At 42.6% G+C, this 20553-nt stretch overlaps 1 protein-coding gene across 6 annotated transcripts in view; it reads right to left on the reverse strand.

Moving 5' to 3' along the window:
* Positions 1-20553, reverse strand: part of AUTS2 (activator of transcription and developmental regulator AUTS2) — a 763436-nt gene that overhangs the window by 552566 nt on the left and 190317 nt on the right. For all 6 annotated transcript variants that reach the window (XM_082776109.1, XM_082776112.1, XM_082776110.1 and 3 more), the window contains exon 2: positions 12892-13101. In XM_082776109.1, the coding sequence (XP_082632235.1) occupies positions 12892-13101 (210 nt within the window). The remainder of the gene's footprint in view (positions 1-12891; positions 13102-20553) is intronic.

The raw sequence follows: 20553 nt of genomic DNA on the forward strand, positions 1-20553 counted from the left end.
CTTCACCCAGAAGCACTGCCTGGTTGCAGCAGCACAGACTGCTTCACCTTTGAAGGGCTCAACCTATACTGTTTGGATGACTTCATGAAGAAAAAGACACTTTCACATTCCACCACAAGGCTTTAAACCACACGAAAACATTTCAGAAGTACACAGCCCTGCACCTGGGGAGGAGCAGGAGAGAGAAGGCCCCGGCGGCGGTGCAACAAAGCTTGGAGCGACGCTGGACTCGTAACCGCTTTGTGTCAATAGCATCATTTCACAAGCTAAATATTTTTCTTGAAGTGCTAATCCAATCTAAACAAGGGGTTGATTCTAAATTAAACAAACTCCACTTTTATTGGTATTAACTAAAATATGCAATGCTAATTTCAGCAGGCATGCACTAACACCAGGCGCTACGCAGGCTGTGCTGTTCTCCAATGCAAGGGAGGAAGGAAATTTACTTATATTTCCTTTTTCTGAGGAAAACGAACTGTATTACAAAATTCACAGCAAGGCTTATTAAAAACTACACAAAAACAAAACAAAAAATCTCCTACACTTCAATGCTTTTAAAGAGTCTTGTTTAAAAAAAAAAAAAAAAAAAAAAACTTCCATTGCATCTCCACTTCTGATTCAATTTGCTGTCAAAGGTCATGAGCTAAAATATACAGTTTACGCTAAAAGCAGGAAGCAGGGTAAGTAATTGAATAACATCGGGAAATGGAAGAATACTGCCATTTTCCTAATGGATATAGTACAAGGTTTAGTCTCTCCAAATTGAATTCTAGGAGCTACTGGAGTAAGGGGTTTATTTTTCTTCAGCTTGAATTTTAGTCTACGAGGTTTAAAGAAATATCCTCGTGCAATCAAAAGGACAAAATAGCACAGCAGCTTTATTTTCTAACAGACAAAGATGATCATTTCTGCGGGAAAGAGAAAACCCCCATCAACAGCATCTTAAACAGAACTGGCATAGCAGGTTGGCTGTTTAATATACATGGGCTGGAAATAATTCTACTAAATCAGATCACTGAATTATTCATGAAAAACAGATTTTCGTGATTTAAATTAGAAAGATTTAAAATTACAAACCTTGCATTGCTATTGATAGGTAAGGTCTCTTTCCCCCAGTGAGACAGTACAACCCCAAACAGTTCTACTCCAGGAAATGCTTTATGATCACTCCAAAACAGCACGTGAGATGCCATGCCACTTACTGCTTCTGGAAATAACACACCCACCGGTACCTACTGTAGGCCAGTAATAGCATACGAGTAATAATTATACCAAAGTGTGCCATTATTGTAAAGAAGAAAAGTTTGAGGGGGTCCTTTCCAGTATTTATTGAATACTAAAGTGCAGGGTCATTTAAAACATTGCAAGCACAAGCCCTAACACTGAAAATAATATCTTTTCATCACCAAAACCACTACAATCCTTATAGGAAACATCAGACCAGAAATTTTACTTCCAATCTTTCAGAAGCATTTTGTGACCATATACCATCCACCCTCCCCCTCTGGGTACTCTTACTAACCTAGCAATACAACGCCACTGATAAGCTGAAGGTGCTACAGCGCTTCCTGATGGTACCCTCGTGCCACTCCGCACCCCACTCGCTGCTTTTCACAACTCCACTGCCGGCTGGAATGGCCACAGTGCTTTGTACCAGAAGCGATTAATATTCATGCATCACAGGTACCAAACCTTTCATCTGAACATCTCCAAACATTGCACAAAATCTCTGATTAAGCCTTTATGCCTTGATTAGGAATTGGTAGACAAGTTCTTTATGATTAAATATGATTTGCATACAAGATGAGCATTGGGAAAGGAGGCTGAGACTTGCCAGAGACCACAGCGCACGCTGCCAAGCGGTCCCAGTCCTCGCTTCCCACCCTGACACAAATCACACTCTTTTGGGGGCTTTATGTCGTGACATTGAGTGACCGATGCAGGCTGGAGGATGTAGTGCCTTTATTCAGAGACAGTTGTATTGTTTTTTGGTAGAATCCCAAACTGAGCTGCAGCAGAAGTGTCAGCAACGCTAGAATTTAACAGGGGAAGCACATGTCAATGCAGACCGAAGTCTCCGTGCCCAGCTCCCTTTTACCACCACAAGAAGTGGAACCACCCAGCATCAAACCCAGCAAATCCGGAGCAGGACACCACCCAAACACGGCCATCATTCAACAGCAGAACACTTCATCATCAGTATGCTATTTCCTTCTTCAAATCCAAAGCATAGAGCTCTTACCTGGATATTTACTTATTTTCTTAAACATATGAGCCATTTCCTTGCTATTTCACCTAGCAAACCCTATTGAACAACTTCTATAATTAACATCAAAGCAATTTGAAAGCTGCTTGACTTGCTAAAAGCTGGTAAACACACAGGAAGCAATAAGGGGCTTTACGAGAGAAGAACATGTGTTAGGGGGAGGGGAGATATAAAACATTAAACAGCTTGATTAGTAATTTTAACAGAATTTTCATTTTTATTAACCCTCTGCCTGCTTTGGCACTTGATTTGTTTTTATTTATAGGAAGAGGAGACTTTGTTCAGCTTCAGCACAGTAAAAGCTGCTCAGAAGGCATCTGGAAATGGCGAGCAGAGTCCACACAAATCAGAGAGAACCTCAATTTTCCTGCACCACACGTTTGCTGCTTCATATGGCTTTCAGAAAATCCACCTGCTTTACAAGTAAATATTTTGATTATAATATTTACACAAAACCAACCTGAAATCTTTTAAAGAAAATGTATTGAACACCAGTTTCCAGTTCTATCCATATTCACAGCTTTACAAGTTTTTATTATATTAAGGCCTTCTTTAGCTTTGAGAGCCCGGGGGAAAGATGAGACAGGCACAGCCCTGACTACATTTGCTGAACAAACCTGGGTTCTTTTCTCTCGTTTCTCTGCTCATGCAGAAAAAAGACATGGTTAAGGGAATTCACCATCAACGTGATTCTTGTTTCTGTAGCAGGCAGGTTCCTCTGGCTAGTTGTAACTTCACCAACTGAAGGCAAGCAAGCAGACAGGATGCAGGAGCTCTGAGACCAGAGACTCAGCTCCCTGTTGCCCGAGAGCCTCCTGGCATACAGTTTTCCTTTTGTGTGTAATCTGAATCAACTCATGCCTGCAAACCTGCCATTGCCCTGCCTGTTTCTGCCATGGCTACTTGCAGGATCTCACCAGACCATGGGTTGGAAGCTTAACTTCCAAGTAGCTTTCTTCTAGTGTCTTCCATGCTAGGAGGAACTGTGATTACACTGTTACAGCAATTCGTTAACTGGAGAAAGCATAGAAGTCTTGAAAGCAGATTACCACAACTACTCACAGAGGTCAACAGCACAAGAAAACAGAGATTAGGAAAGCATCTCTGACTAAGAACGTGCTCATATGCTGTCCAAGGCGGTTACAAGCACAGGACTTCTTCAAGGAAGCCTGTTCAAGTTGGGGTGACACACTTGTACAATCTTTCCAATAAACGATACAATACAAAAGGACAATCCTGAACCATATCCCACAATGACTTCTTAATAAATACCATAAAATTATAAATACATCAGAAGTATGTATTTTGACATAGCTGGTATGGAGCCGGTATGGTCCTACCTTGGAAGCAGATGTCCAGCAGCGACACTTGCAAAACTGCAGCAACATTTGCAGCTGATCTCCTATTAAAATGTTCTTTTCTTTAGCAACAGTAACTTTGCATAAGGGTATCTCATTTGCACTCATATAACCTCACTGTATTAAAACACTGAGCAGAGAAAATTGTTCTTTGGAAAGGTCAGGACAAAAGGACAAGTTTGTTTTATCTGTTTTACGAGTCTATGGCCTTGTGTAGTAATGGCCACAGTGTGTTCTTAACCGGCAACGCAGCTGATTCAAAACATCCCTTTGAATTATTAAAGGGTACAGTGAGCTCAGCACAAAAATTGAAGCTATGTCACACCTTGCTAATAACAAACAGAACTGAGGCCGTTCCAGCAAACGTGGTTCATTAACTATGAAAAAGGGTCAAACACAGGAAAGGGGAACTCTATTTAGAAGGTTTGTTCCATTTCAGTGGGCTTTGGTACAAACAAAAAAATGCCTTATTTTTATAAAAATGCAAAATTCTGACTTGGGAATCCACAGAAAGCAGAGAACAGCCCCCTTGGGGCTGCAGAAGAATCGTTGTTCTGAGCTTTAGGATCACACACAGAGGTTGTTTTTGCCAAAATGAGACAAGCAGCAGGATGGCTGGCAATCCACTCACCTGCATGGCCAAGGCTCCAATTCCGGGATGGCGCCGCAGGCCCTGCAGGCCGCACAAGCTCCGTACCTGTACCTTATGCGGCTTTAGCTCACCAGGCTGTGGGTAACGCTGCCACTCACTCTTCCATTTACTTCTGCTGCTCACACATCTCAGCCAAACTGCTGCTGCTCAGGCCTAGGGAAGCCACAGCCTGCCTCCTCTTCAGACAGGCGGTAACAGGCCAGCTGCAAAAGCCGCACTGCCCTTCACTTACAAAGAGACAGGGATGCATCCTGCTTCCATAATTCAAGGAATCACCTGATTCTCCAAACACACGGCCTAGATCCATGCCCATGACACAGAGTTACAGCGCTCTGGAGCCAGACCTGTGCTACAAGGGCCGTACTCACGTCCAAGCACCACGCCAGGGCCTGACACCCCTCCCGAGGCTGCCCCACCATCCCTAGGCCCCAGTGCTTGCACCACAATTAAGTGCATCACTCTGACACCTCCTCCCTCTGGGAGCACAGAGTTTGTGGGGAAAAAGGAGATAAGCAACATGTCTTCAACACTTGGCTCTTTTCACTACCAACCTCAGGATGAACTGCTGTGCTTCCAGTTAATAGGCAAGCAAATCTACAGGTCAGAAGCCTTGCCTTGGATTCAAGCTATTTAGATAACACCAAGTGTGTCTGTATGTGTATATATATATTTTTTTTCCTTCTACATGCCCTAAGACATATTTTTTAATTCAATACGGTCAGTTTATTACACTGTCTAAATAACAAATTCAACCATCACTTAAACTAGAGTCTAATTTATCTCCAAGCAGCCTCAGTCAAAATTAATTTTTTGCTTTATTCCTTCTTGGTAACATGCTTAGGAACTTTCAAGACAGCAATTGATTGCATCACACATTTAAAATATGGTTAACTTCCCAATACAGCACATTTAATAATCATTTAAGTTTTCAATTAAAGTAGGGTGCCAACATTAAAAGGAAAAAGATAATCCTGGGAGACAGTAACTGCTCCATGCACGGTAATTTTTTTTTTTTTTTTCTTTTTTGCACTATTATTCTCAAGATACCTAATTGATTAACATAATTAGGTTAACCTAAAAAGCCACTGCTTCTAATCCTTTTTTTTTTTTTTTTTTTTTCCAGTTTGGAATTTGCTGGGAGTTCCTGCTACACTCGATGCGGGGAGCGAGTGGTACACAAAGCGGTTCCTTCTCCCGGCAGCACTGCCTGGGCTGCAGCAGGGTGGGGACAGCCTGTCCCCAAGCCCCCACCTTGCAGGGACAACCCAGTCACACCCTGTGAGGTCCCCCTGGCAGCTCTGCTTCACAGCTGCATAAGCCAGAGCCAAAACACAAAGTGAGATGCAGCAGGATGGATCACAAATCAGTGGCAAAATTTGCATTAGAAATAAAAACATGCCAACATCGTTCATTTTCTTGCAAGCCTGATAACCCGCAACACAACTGCGATGGGAGAGGAAAGCAGATGAGCAGAGAAACCCTTCTGCCACATCCCAGGTGCAATCAGCTCACAGCGCAGGCTTCAGAGGAACATAGGAGACAGTAATATTCCACCACTTATTCCCAGACAAGACCTAAGGTCTTCCACACCCCTCCTTAGCTGCACAAGCTCTACCATCTAGAGTAACACTCTCCAAATAATTACACCTGTGACCACATCAGGAATGAACACGTACAACCAAGTCTTGCTTAAGAGACCATCCACCCTACCAAACCACTGATATTTCAGCCAGAATGGGCAGACACCAGACTGCAGCCAGGCTTCAAGCATACACTCTTCTGTGCCTACACCACAGCCTGAAGATACAAGAAGCTCGTGCTTGTTAGCTTCCACCAGAGGCCCTGAGCAGAATGTTTAATGCAGGAGCATACAGATAGGATCAAAACAATAGTGTATTATTAAACAATTATCACAGGGCTGAGTCAAAAATGCAGACATTTTCTAATCCAGATTCAATGAACAGCCCCGGGATACAGTTTCTCTCACCTCTGGGCACAAATACTCATGCACATGGGGAAAACAGGGCCCTTTTCTTCCAGAGGCATCTACCCTGCAAGTGAAACTCTCCACAGAGAAGCCATTTTGAGTCCATGGGATTTCCCAATGTGTATTTTTAACCTATCTAGCAGGGATAACATCCTTAGTAATCAATTTGACTCACGATTACTATTTCAAACACAAGCTCGTACCCAGATGAAGGAAGCGTACTTTACATAGCAATATATACAGAACAATAACATTGCCAGATGGTATAATACTGAACAGAATTAATTTCACACATGATGTTTTCAAGGTGTTAAAATATGTCACAGCTTCTGCTAATAAAACATCTTCCTCTTCCCTCCTCCTTTTAAGAAAACGCTCTGTTCCCACCAGCCTGCATTTTACATTATATGTGTTTTCAATTCTGATAAGGGCAGCTGATTGCTTGCAAACCTAATTACAGTCAAATGAAAGTCTTCCAGAACCATCATTAGCAATTAGGACCCGCTGGATTTGCAGTGTATCATTTAGAGAGGTGTAATTCAATAGCTTATTGAAAAATTGCAGGTGAAACTGGTGATTATAAGGGGGGGCAATGCCTGCGACACGTCACTGCAGGCAAATCTTTAGTGAAGTGGCAGCTCCTCGGAGCGGCTGATCAATGAGCGCAGGTGTTTGCTTCGGCGTGCCACGAAGCACGGCTCATCGCGCCGCTTGGGAGATGTTAGCAGCATCCTGTCATCCCTCGCTCGGTCTTGTGAGCAGCTCTGGATCTCATGTCACACGTGTGCTTTTTCAAGGAATTCACAGGGCCTCTTCAGGAACTTCACTAACCCTGGGGGGAGGCGCAGTGCAGAACAGGCTCACAAAGCAACACAATTTTTGAGTCCTTTCTCCAGAGGCCAACAACCCTATCTGCGCCCACTGAGCTAAATTCTATTTTATCAGGGCTCAGAAGTTGTTTGGACGCCTTCAAGCAGCTGGGTGCCTTCACAGATGATGTGCTGGATGCAGTGACTGCGGGTTAAGTGCAGCTGGAGATTTGTGTGGCCTCTGAGCAGAAGCAAGCAGCAGCTGAGAATCACAAAATGCTTGTACTTTGAGCACTGTTTGAGCCGACAGCGGTTTCCGAGGGGGAAACCAAGCAGCAGCTGAGCTGTGGCCCACACGTCCTCTCACGCAGACACCCACACACTGAGCGCAGGCAAAGCAAAGCACAACGTCCCTGCAGGGGTGACGGAGCTGCAGGCTGGTAGGGAGCGCTCAGTTTGATCCCAGCACAACGATGGGCTGTGTAATGCTGAGCCAGCAGACACGGGCAGAGTCACCTCACCCAACAGGCACCTCTCTGGGTACATTCTCTGTAAAACCCCTCTGAAAACCCACACTGACTAGCCTGGGCCCAAGCACAGCTCTGCTGTGCCCATACCTTAATCCCACTCCAGCCCCCCGCCTAAAGCCACGCTCCTCCTCTTCCATCCTGCAACACCTTGGCTGCTCTCAATAGCTCTACGTTTCCCTTCATCACAGGAGCACCTCCTCCCACATCATTCCATCCACTCGCACTGCCTATGCAGCTCCAAAGCACAGTTACCAGAATATTACCTTTTCTATAATTTGATTGTTTCCATAATTTCATAGTTAGATTTTCAAATGAAATGCCTTTAATAAGGTAGATTGGCAAATCCAAATCAACGTTACCCTTGAATGACACAAAACCAAAGCTCTGCAGACAAAGTGTCATTAGAACAGCGCTCCTGCAAAACCCTGTGGCTTGTGACATTTGCTTCGGGTTTCTTCAACCTTTTGGCAACACTTGCACATATCAAACCATGCTGTGTAGGTTGCAACACAAACAGCAAACCTAGTAATTTCAAAGTGGCTGTGCTGGTGCTTGAAATAAAAAAATACCACTCTTCACAAACAAGATGGAAAAAAACATCATCTCAGTTCCCACTTCTGCAAGGCAGGGCTGCTGCTGACCTTATGCCGAGCCGACACCACTCCTTGGGTGTGCGCCCCATGCCCTGCACGTCAGTAACAATATTTTCTTCAGCTCCAACCAGCTTAAATGCATGCAGCCCAGCTTGCAAACCCCTCTGCTGTGTTACCCGAGTTATTTTCAAGGTCTGGGTTCTTTCCTGATCTTCAGCAGTTTTAGTCACTTAAATCCACTGGCTGCTGGCGAAGTAACCCCAAATCACAGCAGCTGTGTAAATGGAGACTCAAGCTTTTGTCACTCATTATGGGTGCATGCATGTTTTATATGGTATTTCCAAGGTATCTGACCTCGAACTGTACCAATGTATATGTGTTTTTTCCCTTGCTGCTGCACAAAGCTGCAAGTTGGGAGTCAAAAGAAATTAAACAGTTCTACATGGTTGCCTATAATACTTGTAGCTGCTATTTCACTCCCAAAGCCCACCCACAATTTCATTTTCAATTAGCAGCTCTTAGAAAAGCAGTAATGAAAGCAGTTGCTAAAGAGCACTCAGATGTCATTGAGAGACTGCAAACCCAAACTGTAAATAGCACATTGTAAATCGCTTGTCACCACAGTCAGCTCTCCCTGGAATCGCGCTGCCGGTGACAATCAAACCCATCTGCTCAGCTCCCGACCAGTGTCGCCACAAACCGCACCGCTCGCACCCACCTCCCGCTTCGCACTCATTACCTGCCATGTACAGGCTTGTCTAAGGACGTGCAAAAGCCATTCCTGACCGCACGTGTGATTAGATGTGGCTCACGCAACGCCCGTTTCACCCTCGGCACCAGGAGTTCGCTGCACTACTGAAGCGCACGGGCACCAGAGGACAAGTGTGCTGCAACTGAATCCGGAACAATTAGCGACACGATGTTTGCAGGCAGTGAGGACGGGAGGAGAGCCACCATCCAGATCAGCCATCAAGCCTCAGCAGTCTCAAACTTCAAATGTATAGGTTCAGGGCCAGACTGCCAAAGGCATCTTGGACTTGATTCTGAGAAGGAAAAGCTTCAATACTTCCCTCCCTCCCTCCCCTTTAATTGATTTATGTAATGGACTACCAGGTTAACGCTAATGCACAGTTCATAACGCTTGTTGTTGATGACTGTCAGATTCAGAAATACATGGGTCTTCTTCTGCTGTTCTTCTTATCTTCCCTTATCTCACTGAAATTTACCTCTTAAATCATCATCTCCCCATCACCGCTTTTCCTGCCTTTATTCATTTTCTGCCCCTTCCCACCAGCCTGTCTCCTTCTTTGTGCTCACACAACGTCTGGGATCGGGACTCAACCCTCTGCAAGTGGTTTGGGATTCCTCCAGTTATGGTAGAGCCTCACAGCATTGGTCTCCTATGTAAAGCTCGTACATAAACCAGCTAATGCACCATGGGCCCTGCGTGCTGATCACTGATGTACAAGCACAGGCCAAAGACAATCCTCTTCCACAACAAGGTATATGAATCTCCCTGCAGAGGTGATAAAAAAAAGCAACAGAGGAAATGGCAGAGGCAGCAAGTCAGTGTCTTTTCTTCTTTCTAAAACACAGAAAACCGATCCTTCCCTCCTGCTATCAAAACACTCATCTCGCCTGCCACAACCACATTCAGCATTTCTGAGCGCAGCCCATTCTGCTCCAACCTTGAGGAACAACACCACATTAAAAACCATTAAAATTTTGTGCCACCCTTTTTCTAATTTAACAATGTTCACTTCAATGTTTCCACATGATTTTTTTAAAAAAGAAAATACATAATAACATGCCATCTACCAATTAATGTAAAGGAAATGAAATTGAAAATGCTGGAGAAATATTCTGATGAGTCTTATGTTTGCTTAACACCAAATAAAATTTCCTTGAGGTATCTGATACGTACATTTATAAAAGCTCACAAAGCAGAGTTCAAAAGTCTTCTTTCTAGCAATATATGAGCCTTAATTAACCTATAGTTTCACATTTTCTGGATTTCAATAAACCTGTAGGCATTTCAGCATAGCTGGATAAATACCTGCATGAATACTGCAAGGGTTTTTTCTGAAAATTAATTAACAGTCCTTCCAGTAGCCGACTTCAACTAAATCTGTTTGATGAGAGAGCTTCATACTGTAAATCCTGCATCTGAGAGTTACTGCCAGCAGATAACAGATTTCACAGAAAGGCGTATCAGACAGGACTGTTAACTATTGGTAGAATGACAAACAAGATCTCCAGGTATAAAATGTTCCCCAACAGGGACAGACCACAGCCCAGGCTGCGTGCCACCACAGGAATGCAAGTTACGGCACAGATTACATCCTGCTGCACAACCCTAATACTCACATGTGACAATTCGGGATTTCTCTGGGGACAACAGGAGCAAGATACATTGCTTACATCTAAAATACAGAGCCTTATTATGGCAAAGTTCCCATATATATCCAGAAGTTTACGAAATTTAGATTGGCTTTAGACCTTCCTACTTTGCCAAGCACAAAACAGCAGAAGGTCCAGTTCTTGACTAGTTCTCATCTGACAACCTTGACAAGCAACTTTACTTCCAAGCAAGAACATGTCTGAGAGTCATTCTCAGAGGAAAGATGTTACATGATCAGAGGAGATAAATCATTATCAGAACTCATCATGCTCCTCCTCTTTTCAGGGTCTCTGCCAGGTGTCTTTAAAGAAAAGACAGAAAATACTTACCATAAATATATATAAAGGTTGTGGGTGTGTCTTTTCAAATAAGCTTTATAGTCTTTCCCATGACATCTTTTTTTCCCCTGAGTCTAAGTGCCAAAGCCATTTGGACTTGTCAGCACCTAAACTGTTTGAGAGACTAAAATGTTCTTATCTAAGGAGCTGTACCCCTACCAAACGTATTAAGTTTATATTGAACAAGATATTTTATTTCCTTTCAGCCTTATCCCTCAGGAATTAAGCAGAGTACTCAGATTTATCAGCTAAAAGGAAAACCATTTTCCATGACATTTGTCAACTCAATACCTTCCAAGCCAGCGTATATTTATTCTTAAAAACATAACCTCACAAATAACCTCCATCAGCAGCTTGGCTGATTCCTTCATTGCTTAAGTACCAGGCAGAAAGGTTTCACCTGACAGTAGGCTATGCCAGGGGAATCAAATAGTGCAAAAAGTCAGCTTTTCCGAAGGCCAGTTCCTACTACACAAAGCAGATATATTTACCATTTGACATACTGAAAAGGAACAGAGTGAAGGAGGTGTAGGTGAACACAGAAAACGTCTGGAAATAGAGCAACCTTCAGTAACTACTTATAGCCATTGCATCAAATCTCTACAACAATTTCCCAACATCCCTTAGAAATACAAAATAAAATAAAATTAGCAGAAATATCTTTTACAGGAGTGGGAGCGTAGAATAGGCATTTTACAATGTGCTTGCACAGCTGAAGTTCACTATAGTGTATGTAGTTTATATGCACAATAAGCTTAAAAATATGAAAAACCTTTTACCAGCTTCTGTAACTGATTATCAAAGTTGAACATAAGTCAACGAACTCATCCTTCTCAAAGTTTTTTCCATTTCCTTGCGCTTACACAAAGAGAAGCAGTGAATTCTCACTACTGTCTATAAATTTCTCTGCAAAGCAATGTTTGGCTTTCACCTACCAAAGATGAAGATTCATTCAAAGAGTATCAACTATCTCCATTAAATGCATAAATTTTGGATGAAGACCCGTTGATATCATTCAAATTTAGGCCAAAGGTGGCCTCTTTATCATTACTTTAGACTTCAGTTTTGCAGACAATGAGCCAAATGACCATATAGGAACACGCTATGCTTAAAATGCCCAAGCTCTAATTTAGTCTTCTGTATATAACCAATACACAAGAGACATCAATATTTACTCATCAAAAAAGCAAAACATGACAATTATTCTCAGAGGAATTAAATTTGCCACACATTTTTTTCTCTCTCTCTTTTTTTTTTTTTTTTTTTTTTTTTTTTTTAAAGAGCATAAGAAACACAATGCTGAGACCGAAATTTCCAGCATCAAGCTTTGTAATCATGGATGTTACATGCCCATTTGCCACACGTATACCTCAGCTATAGCTGTCAGATATTGCCAGTGTTGGGAAGGTAGGAAGTTCTTGCTTACAGGTGGGTGATTAGTAACCCAAAAGATCTCACACTGGTACCACTGACATCCTACAAATGAGCTCCTTGCACCTGTAATCAGCCTTAGAGTTTTGTCTTAATTAACAGCTGCCCGTCTCACAATTCTTTCACCTTGCCCTTGATGTTCAGAGAGGGTTGTATCCTTCTGTGCACATAGACTAAAGACAAGAAGGCATATTTATAGCACAGAGTTGGCACAGCAACATGGCACACACACCACATTTGTTTGCTCTGACAGTCTCGCAACCAGCCTATGCGAAGCCCTTTCCAACCTTTGGGCATTCATTAATCAGCTCAGCTCTAACATCAACAAGCTACTCTCTTTCCCGCTTGGTTAATCTCTTCCTGTACCAGGAGTCAGCACAACGTGGCACCTGAGAGCCAAACAGCACAACAACTTTGAAGGGGTCAAAACAAACCAGCAATCCCACAAAACGAGAAATCCACTTCTACATACCATGGGCCAACAGTCAAAGCCCTCCCTCCCCGCAACAGATAACTTCTCTCCCACCTGTCTGAGGCCCTTCGGTAATTTCTTCCTTTTCCCAAGGTGCTGACAAAGATTACGATCATTTTCTCGGTCGGAGCTGTACTGGTGGTGGTGAAGTCTGTTCTTTTTCGGCAGGTACGCCAGCCCATTGGTAAGTGCTTCCCGTTTCTTCTTGGCTAGAGGATTCTGTCGCTTCTCCACACGTTCCTGAGGCTTCAGAGCTACGTCCTTCTGCAGAGGGAGGGAACAGGGGAAGGAAGAGAAGAAAAACACAGTGATTAAGATATTGATTAAGATATGGCTCCGCACCTTTACACAGCAGCTTGAGGCAGCAATTTCCAGGTGACTATCTAAGCACTTTCAAGGCAATGCAACAAACACCAGAAAAAGAAAAAAAGTCTTCGCTGGTGCCCAGGTAATCAAAAGATAGCCACACACTAAATAAGATCTGTAATACTGAGTGCACAGACACGTACTCCTTTAGGTTTCATACCATGAACCATATAACTCTCAGGCATCTCATGCATCAAGTGAGCTTTCATTTAGAAGACACCATATGTTTATAATGTTTGAATTAACAATTGCCTTTGATTTAAACAAGCCATGGCCTTTCACATTTCTTTTGACTTATTTCTTGTATTTGACAGGACATGGCAGAGCTGACCTAAAGCCCATTTAGAGCCAATGAATCTCAATTGACTTCAGTGGACTTTTCCTCAAGCCTGCCCTAAGCAGAAGGCTTCCAAATTTCAGGAAAACAAAACAAAACAAAAACCTCATGTTTGTATTTGAAAAGTTTGTAACTGACCTTTCTTTCAACTCCAGAATCAATGTCAGTCTACAAAAAGTACTCCAGTCAAAAGCACAAGTTTTGTCACTTAGCCTACAGTTACTGTATTTTCTTACTTATACCCTGCAACACTGAATTCTTTTGTTGTTGTTTTAAATAAATGTTACTTGACAACAAGTTTTCCAATAACACAAAATCAATGGCAGAGGAAAACAGAAGAATTGGAGGCTGACGGGTCCTTGGGAGAGAAGAATTAGAAGGTACTGGAAAGGTGGAAATTACAACACAAACTGGGCATTTAATGAATACAATCTGCTGAATCCCATTTACTCCAAGAACTTCAACAATACTAGAGTATTCCTACTTACTGACATATTGTTTAAAAAGCCTAATACTGTAAGTATTCTCTACTAACGTGCCTGGCAGCTTTGACTAAAACTCTCCATATCCTACCATAAAGTACTGTGGGATCTTATTAAGCCTCCATCTTTCTGTTCATTGTCACTTAATATTATACCTGAGAGCAGGACAAGCTGAGAGAAAGAAATTGGTTGATTGGTCACTGTGTCACATAGAGACTCAGGTTCATGAGAATATAATTCAAATTATGCCATATTTCAATTAAAAAAAAAAAAAAAAAAAAAAAAAAAGCATGCCTAAGAGCAAAAATCAGTTTGGCTTTAATTAAAGAATGCTTCCCAAATGCACAAGAGCTTCACAAAATTCATAACTAAAACCAGTGAGATGATTAATTAAACTGAAGACAGTCAATGTTCAAATTTGATAGTAGATAAAAAGAATAATTTTACAAGCATTAACGGGAGTAAGAAACAGAAGCTATAAGACTCTCATTCTAACTTTTCTTTGCCCAAAACACCATGGGAAATATCCTAAGCTTTTCTTCACAGTGTTATTCATAACAGAAAAATTAGGAGCCTTATCCAAGTTCATAAAAAGATCTCTAGTATCCATAGGTATAAAGCAGGATCAGTACTTCCAGAACACTGTGTCTCTTCTCAGTTGCTCTGGCTATTAAAAAGGGATCAGTACTATGCACAGGGTAGGAGATCCTGCTGCACAAGCCCAAGCCAAAATAACAACAGAAGAGTGACTTTTTGGAGCACTCCTCTTGTCTCCCTTCCTAGAAAGGTTCTAGATTTACATACACAGCCTCCATGCATCAAGGCAAGTTCTCACACGCTGCAGTACCAATTTCTCCAATTCTTCATCAAAAGAGCAGCAACAGCAGCTACGTGGAGCCGCTGACCTCTGGCACAGCCGGCATGGAGCACCTCACCCAGATGGTGCTCAGCCCCGTCCTGCTGCAATGTAACATGAATCATAGCATCACAGAATCACTGAGGTTGGAAAAGACCTCCAAGATCATCTGGTCCAACTATCCCCCCACCACCAGTACCTAAAACTAAACCACATCCCTAGAAAAAGTGAGGGATGCTGCCCTTCCCACGCAGCAACTTCCAGGCAGAAAAAAAGCACTGGGATTACATCTTGTCCAGTGCTCCACATTGAAACAAGGAGGTATTTTATCAGAGAACACATACACGCCTAAAGATAATTATCACTGCGCTGCTATGATTATTTTCTTCAGATTAGTATCAAAAAATCCAGTGCTTTATGAATAGCACATTATACCAGCACAGGACTTCTGTTCAAACATAGCTCATATTGCAAGACAGAAATGCTATTAAAAGGATTCACTTTATATGTGAAAGGTTGAAGGAGTAAAAAGAAAAAAAGAAAAAGAAAAAAAAAGAATCTTTCTGTGAAAAAAAAAAATATATATATAACTATATATATAAATATATATTCCCTGTAATGATTAAATAGCTTTTGTGGATTATTTTTTTTTCCTGCAGCTATGGATCTAAACGAAACAGTGGCAGGTTTCCAGAAGCTTATAAAACGTCTAATGGGGATAACACTGCCATCAAGAAATTACTAGCTCCCATTAGCTTTACAAAGGGTGCAAGATGGGTCAAACTTTGCAGAAGACTATAGGCATATCTAGGATAACCTTTCCATAAGACTCCCATGTTGCAGACAACCCCACCAGTGATTTCATAAAGTTTCATGATAGTTCACATAAAACTAAAGCAAAGTTTGGCTCATGTAAGAATTGGGATGAGCAAATCAGCATATACACCTGCAACAAAGACGAGCAGCACCGACGTCACAAAGCCTTGTACAGTCTCTACGAAAATGCACCTTCCAAGTCAGAAGGAACAATTTGCAGAAATCTCCAGAAAATAAGATGCCTGCTCCGCTCACGGCTAAAGGGAAGAAAGGGAGCTCTGAAAACACAAAGCTCCCCATTCTGCAAATCCTGAAAACTGGCTGTAAGTACTTTGGCGGATGGCTTTACTATGAAATTTAGACAACCAAGTTCCTCCAGAACTGCCAGCTGCTTTTCACCAGCTGACATTTCTGCAGAGAAAATTACAGGGTCAAAACCTCGTATTATTGAATTGTAAGCTTAGAGCCTCTCATTGCTTGCAACAGATACACGATTTAGTGCCTAAAAAAAAAAGTACTATATAGATATATTTCCCCCCAGTTCTTCAGCTGGAGACTGGACCACAACTGAATAGAAGCTTAGAGACAGGCGGATAGGAGGCACGGGAATGAGCCCAAATAGCACTCGGGCTGATCCCCACGCCTGAGGGCACGAAGGAGGCCGTGGAGGACAAGGAACGGGCCGGGTGGGTTCTGCCCTCTCGGAGGCAGGTTCAGCAGAGGCAGTGCTTGGCTGGGAGGGCGGCCCTGCATAAATCACTTCCCCACTTTCTGCCCTTTCTCCCTCATCCAATTTTTATCTTTCTGTTGTTTAGACAGGACAATAGCTGTACCATGCCGTGTGCTAGTACATTAGCCAGCACAATCTTAATTACGGACTTCAGGCATCATCATGATTAGAGTAATAAGCTGTAATTACTCTAAGGTGACAGGACTGCACAGACCTTATCTACATAGATAAGGAGATGTAGTAATATTTCATGTCGAGACGTATTTCTCAGCAGCTACCCACAGAGCTGATTCAAGCTAAGCAGCATGCCCTGTGAACGGCACATTCCAACTTTAATGTAGGCTTTCCTCCTCTTCTCCCAGCACACAAACCCACACATTATTAAATAAATCATACAAACATATTAGGCATGGTTTAAAACCATCTTACTCAGAGATATCTTTCATCAGCAAAGTGCCTTAAGTGTATCAAGAAGGTGACTTAAATGTATAAATATGTAATTACATACAATTCCATAAAAAAGTGCATTAATATTTATGAATGTACCGTATAATCTTAAAAAAAAAAAAAATCCATTTGTTTTCCTTCTATTGGGCACATTAATCAGCCCGATGCCGCTGTACGTGCCGCAGCAGAGAGCCGCCCGTGCTGAAGGGCTCCTGCCGCGACGTCGGCGAGCAGGAGAGCTGCCGAAGCCTGGTGGGGTGGCACCGCAATCATCTCCGCCCCAATTAATATTAACAATTTCAATCCAAGCCCTGCATTCGGTGCAGGGAGGAGAAGCAGCCTCCTTGGGTACATCAGATAATTTCCAGAGGTAGGAGGCTTGAAGGACACTCTGCATTCTCATCAACTGTTAGGCTTTCAGGCAGCTTTGCCTTATTTATTTCAGGAGAGTCCATCTACCTCCTATGTACATGACAGCTTATTAATTACACACCAGATCCTCAGTGGCAGCTAAGCAGTGCTTCGCTCCCACAGATCTCACCAAGAGCCAGCCCAGTGCGAGCTGCCCTCTCCTCCTGGCCCCTTCCCTCTGACGAATACTCAAAAATAAATAAATAAAAATACATGTGGACACCAGAAGCCCCATTCCACTCCTCATCAGAGCATTTTCCTGTAGGAATGCTTGATCAAGAGCAACGCTGTGAGTGCACTGTGTAGCAAATGCCCCGCAGGCACTTCTCTGGGTGAAAATTTCAGGCACTGCTCGGGGATTTCAAGCCTCAGCTGTCCTAAGTCATCGCTACGGCCTGCCTGTCTGATCCCAGCGGTGCAAGAACTTACTTTCCAAATTCATGCTAAACATGACACCAGGTATTAATTTTTTTTCTCCTACAAGTTGATTGCTGTGCAGAGCTAGTATAATAAGTAATAACCGGCTACAACCAGTAAAAAAGTATAATAAGTAATAAGGCCACAACCATCTTCCAATTATTTGTTCCCCAGGTTCTTGCTAGTCCACAACAGTTTTGTGCCTGAGCCTAACAGTTCATGCTTCACCCCAGTAATAAAGATAGGTACAATGAAAGAAGAGACTTCTCTTAAACACCTCAAAATATTATACAGTCACGAGATGTCAATGTTCCCTTCAATACAAGTAGTTTGGAAAACCACCTTGAGCCTATCAGTCTGCCCCCAAGCACTACTCAGACCCTACAAGCCTGACACCAGCACTCATCATCAGCAACTCAGAAGGTTCCTCCTCCAACAGCAGAAGGAACCAGAACCAGTGCACAGAACCAAAGCAGCACCTCTATATTTGCTGAGACAACGTGGTACAAAAGTTTAGTTTGCGAGCAGTGAAGAGGGCTATGCCCGCAGCTGAGCAAAGTCCTGCAGCTCGGCTCGCAGCGGTACCGCTGGCTGCTGACAGCAGCACGCACACAGCTGCACAACCTGAGCCACAAAACCCCTCAGAAATGGGAAACGAAGCCAGGCAGAGAGCTACCAAACCTGCCCGCAGATCTCAGCGGTCCTCATCAACTCATACGGTGCTTTCTATTACATTTGGAGAGGATTTTTAAAGCTGATGGATGGAAATGTCTTAAAGACTTCAACGCCCCCCTCTCTAACTTTGTATTTCGTCATTTTACTTCTGGCAGCAACAAGACGTAGAGGTCTGAAAACAAGGCAGTAACTGGTCCCTGCAATCTTTCAAAATCAGAAAATAAAACAAGATGTTTAGAACAGTCATTCATTTCCCTCCAGATAAGATAGCTAAACACACTGTGCCTTCTTCTGAATGCACAAATAGTTCCTCAAAAGCATTTATTTGGGGGAAATAAATTGCAAAAACTCTTAAAACACCACCAGGGAGAAAGGAAGGCAGGTATAAAGTGTTGTGCAAAAGAGAAATGGACTCTAAAAGAGTGGAAATTATGGTATTTTAGGACATGTGGGATCAGTGAAGAGAGCCACGACGTCAACCACTCTGGGCAGAGCAGCCCGTTCACTAATCCCAGCAATTTCTTCAAGTTGCTAGACCTCTGCGGAAAGGTTTCATCTTGTTTTGTTTGTTTTGTTTTCATGAAATTACAATCCATTGCCTCCTGCATCTCTCAAATCTGAAAACAAAGTGGTTCAGCGTTGTGCAAAAAAAAGGTTGTGCAACAGACGGAAGATGAAACGCTGCACCAGGCTGCAGGACTGTACGTGGTGATTACAGATGAAGGCAAAACAATAGAAAAGCAAGTTGCTGTCTGCTTGAGATATGTTTTATAAAAGAGCTTCTGTAGCAAAGAGATTGCTTTGATTCGCCATCCCAAAATCATTTGTTAACAATATCATTGATAAACAGAAGGTTCCTTTTCAGGTGCTGCTGATTTAAATTACACACAAAAAGGCTACATTAAAGCAACGTTATTGAGGTTACCAAGTCAAGGACTTGGAAGTTATGAAAGGCCAGGATTAAGGCTGCAACCACCACCTTCATTCAGCCCTCTTGTATGTATGCAGTACGATACAATCTTTAATTACATGACCGAGTGCTATTATTTCCCCGTGCAGAATGGAAGGTGTTCAGTTAATGAGCAGCCACTCAGGATTTTGTTTCTGCCTTTTTGTCCAACATGTGGATCTAAAACTTGTTTACACACACTCCATTCAAACCCTCCTCCGAATGCACGGTTATTAATTTCCTCAAGGCCCTACTATACAGCCCCTCACTGCCGTATCAGATGCCCAACAAATACTACTGATTTATTTTATGACCCTTTAGCCAGATGAAGATATTGCACCATTCCCATTTTATAGGTGGAGGCCATGGCCTTAACATGTCCAGGTCAAAAATGTCTGCTAATTTTAAGCACCCATTAGGAAGCACCCCGGATTTGATTTTTTCAAAGAACTTAGCTCTGCAGAGCACTTTACCTAATGAAGCACAGCTTTCATTGATTTCAGCAGCTACTGGGAGCGCTGAGCACTCCTGCAAATCAGGCTTTAGGAAGCACCAGACAATATAAGTGCACAGATTAAGACTGTTTCTAACATACGTTGTTTGATAGCCACCCTCAATGGCACATACTAGATATGAAAGCGGATGCAGAGGTAAAACTGGCTTCTAATTACTTTCAAGTCACTTAAGCAGGAGGAAATCCTCCTGCAACCCTCACTGTGCACCCTCCAGCTCTGGCAGCAGGTGGGAAAGGGCTCGACCCAACTGCACCATCTGGGTGCATTTCCAGTGCAAACCTCACTGAGTAAACAACTTCAGGCTCTTCAAGAAATAAAGTAGGTCATTATATCAGTAACAGCTGCATTGTAATTCGTAAAAACACAAGCAACAATCAAAACAAAAAAAAGACAAAAGCTTTGAGGAACTCTCAACAGCTCTGCCCGCTATTTAAGCAAAGTGAAACAAAGGATCATCCAAAACGTGTTCAGCCCTGGCTATACGTTTTAAATTGCATTCTACCTGGCTTTGTTTAAAGACGATATGACTGTCAACTCCCTTCTGCTTGGATTTTGAACTACTTACTATTGCAGTGGGATAGCAGTCACTTTTTAGCACAAACGAACAGTGTCTTACTTCTACTAAGAAGATACAGAGATAACCTGGTCATCTGGGAGAAGTCTTTTACTCAGCAAAATAAACGTCCCTGGTCCTAAATTCAACCAAGTGATCATG

The sequence above is a fragment of the Aythya marila genome (assembly GCF_965140915.1).
Source record: "Aythya marila genome assembly, chromosome: 20".
NCBI classification, from domain to species: Eukaryota; Metazoa; Chordata; class Aves; order Anseriformes; family Anatidae; genus Aythya; species Aythya marila.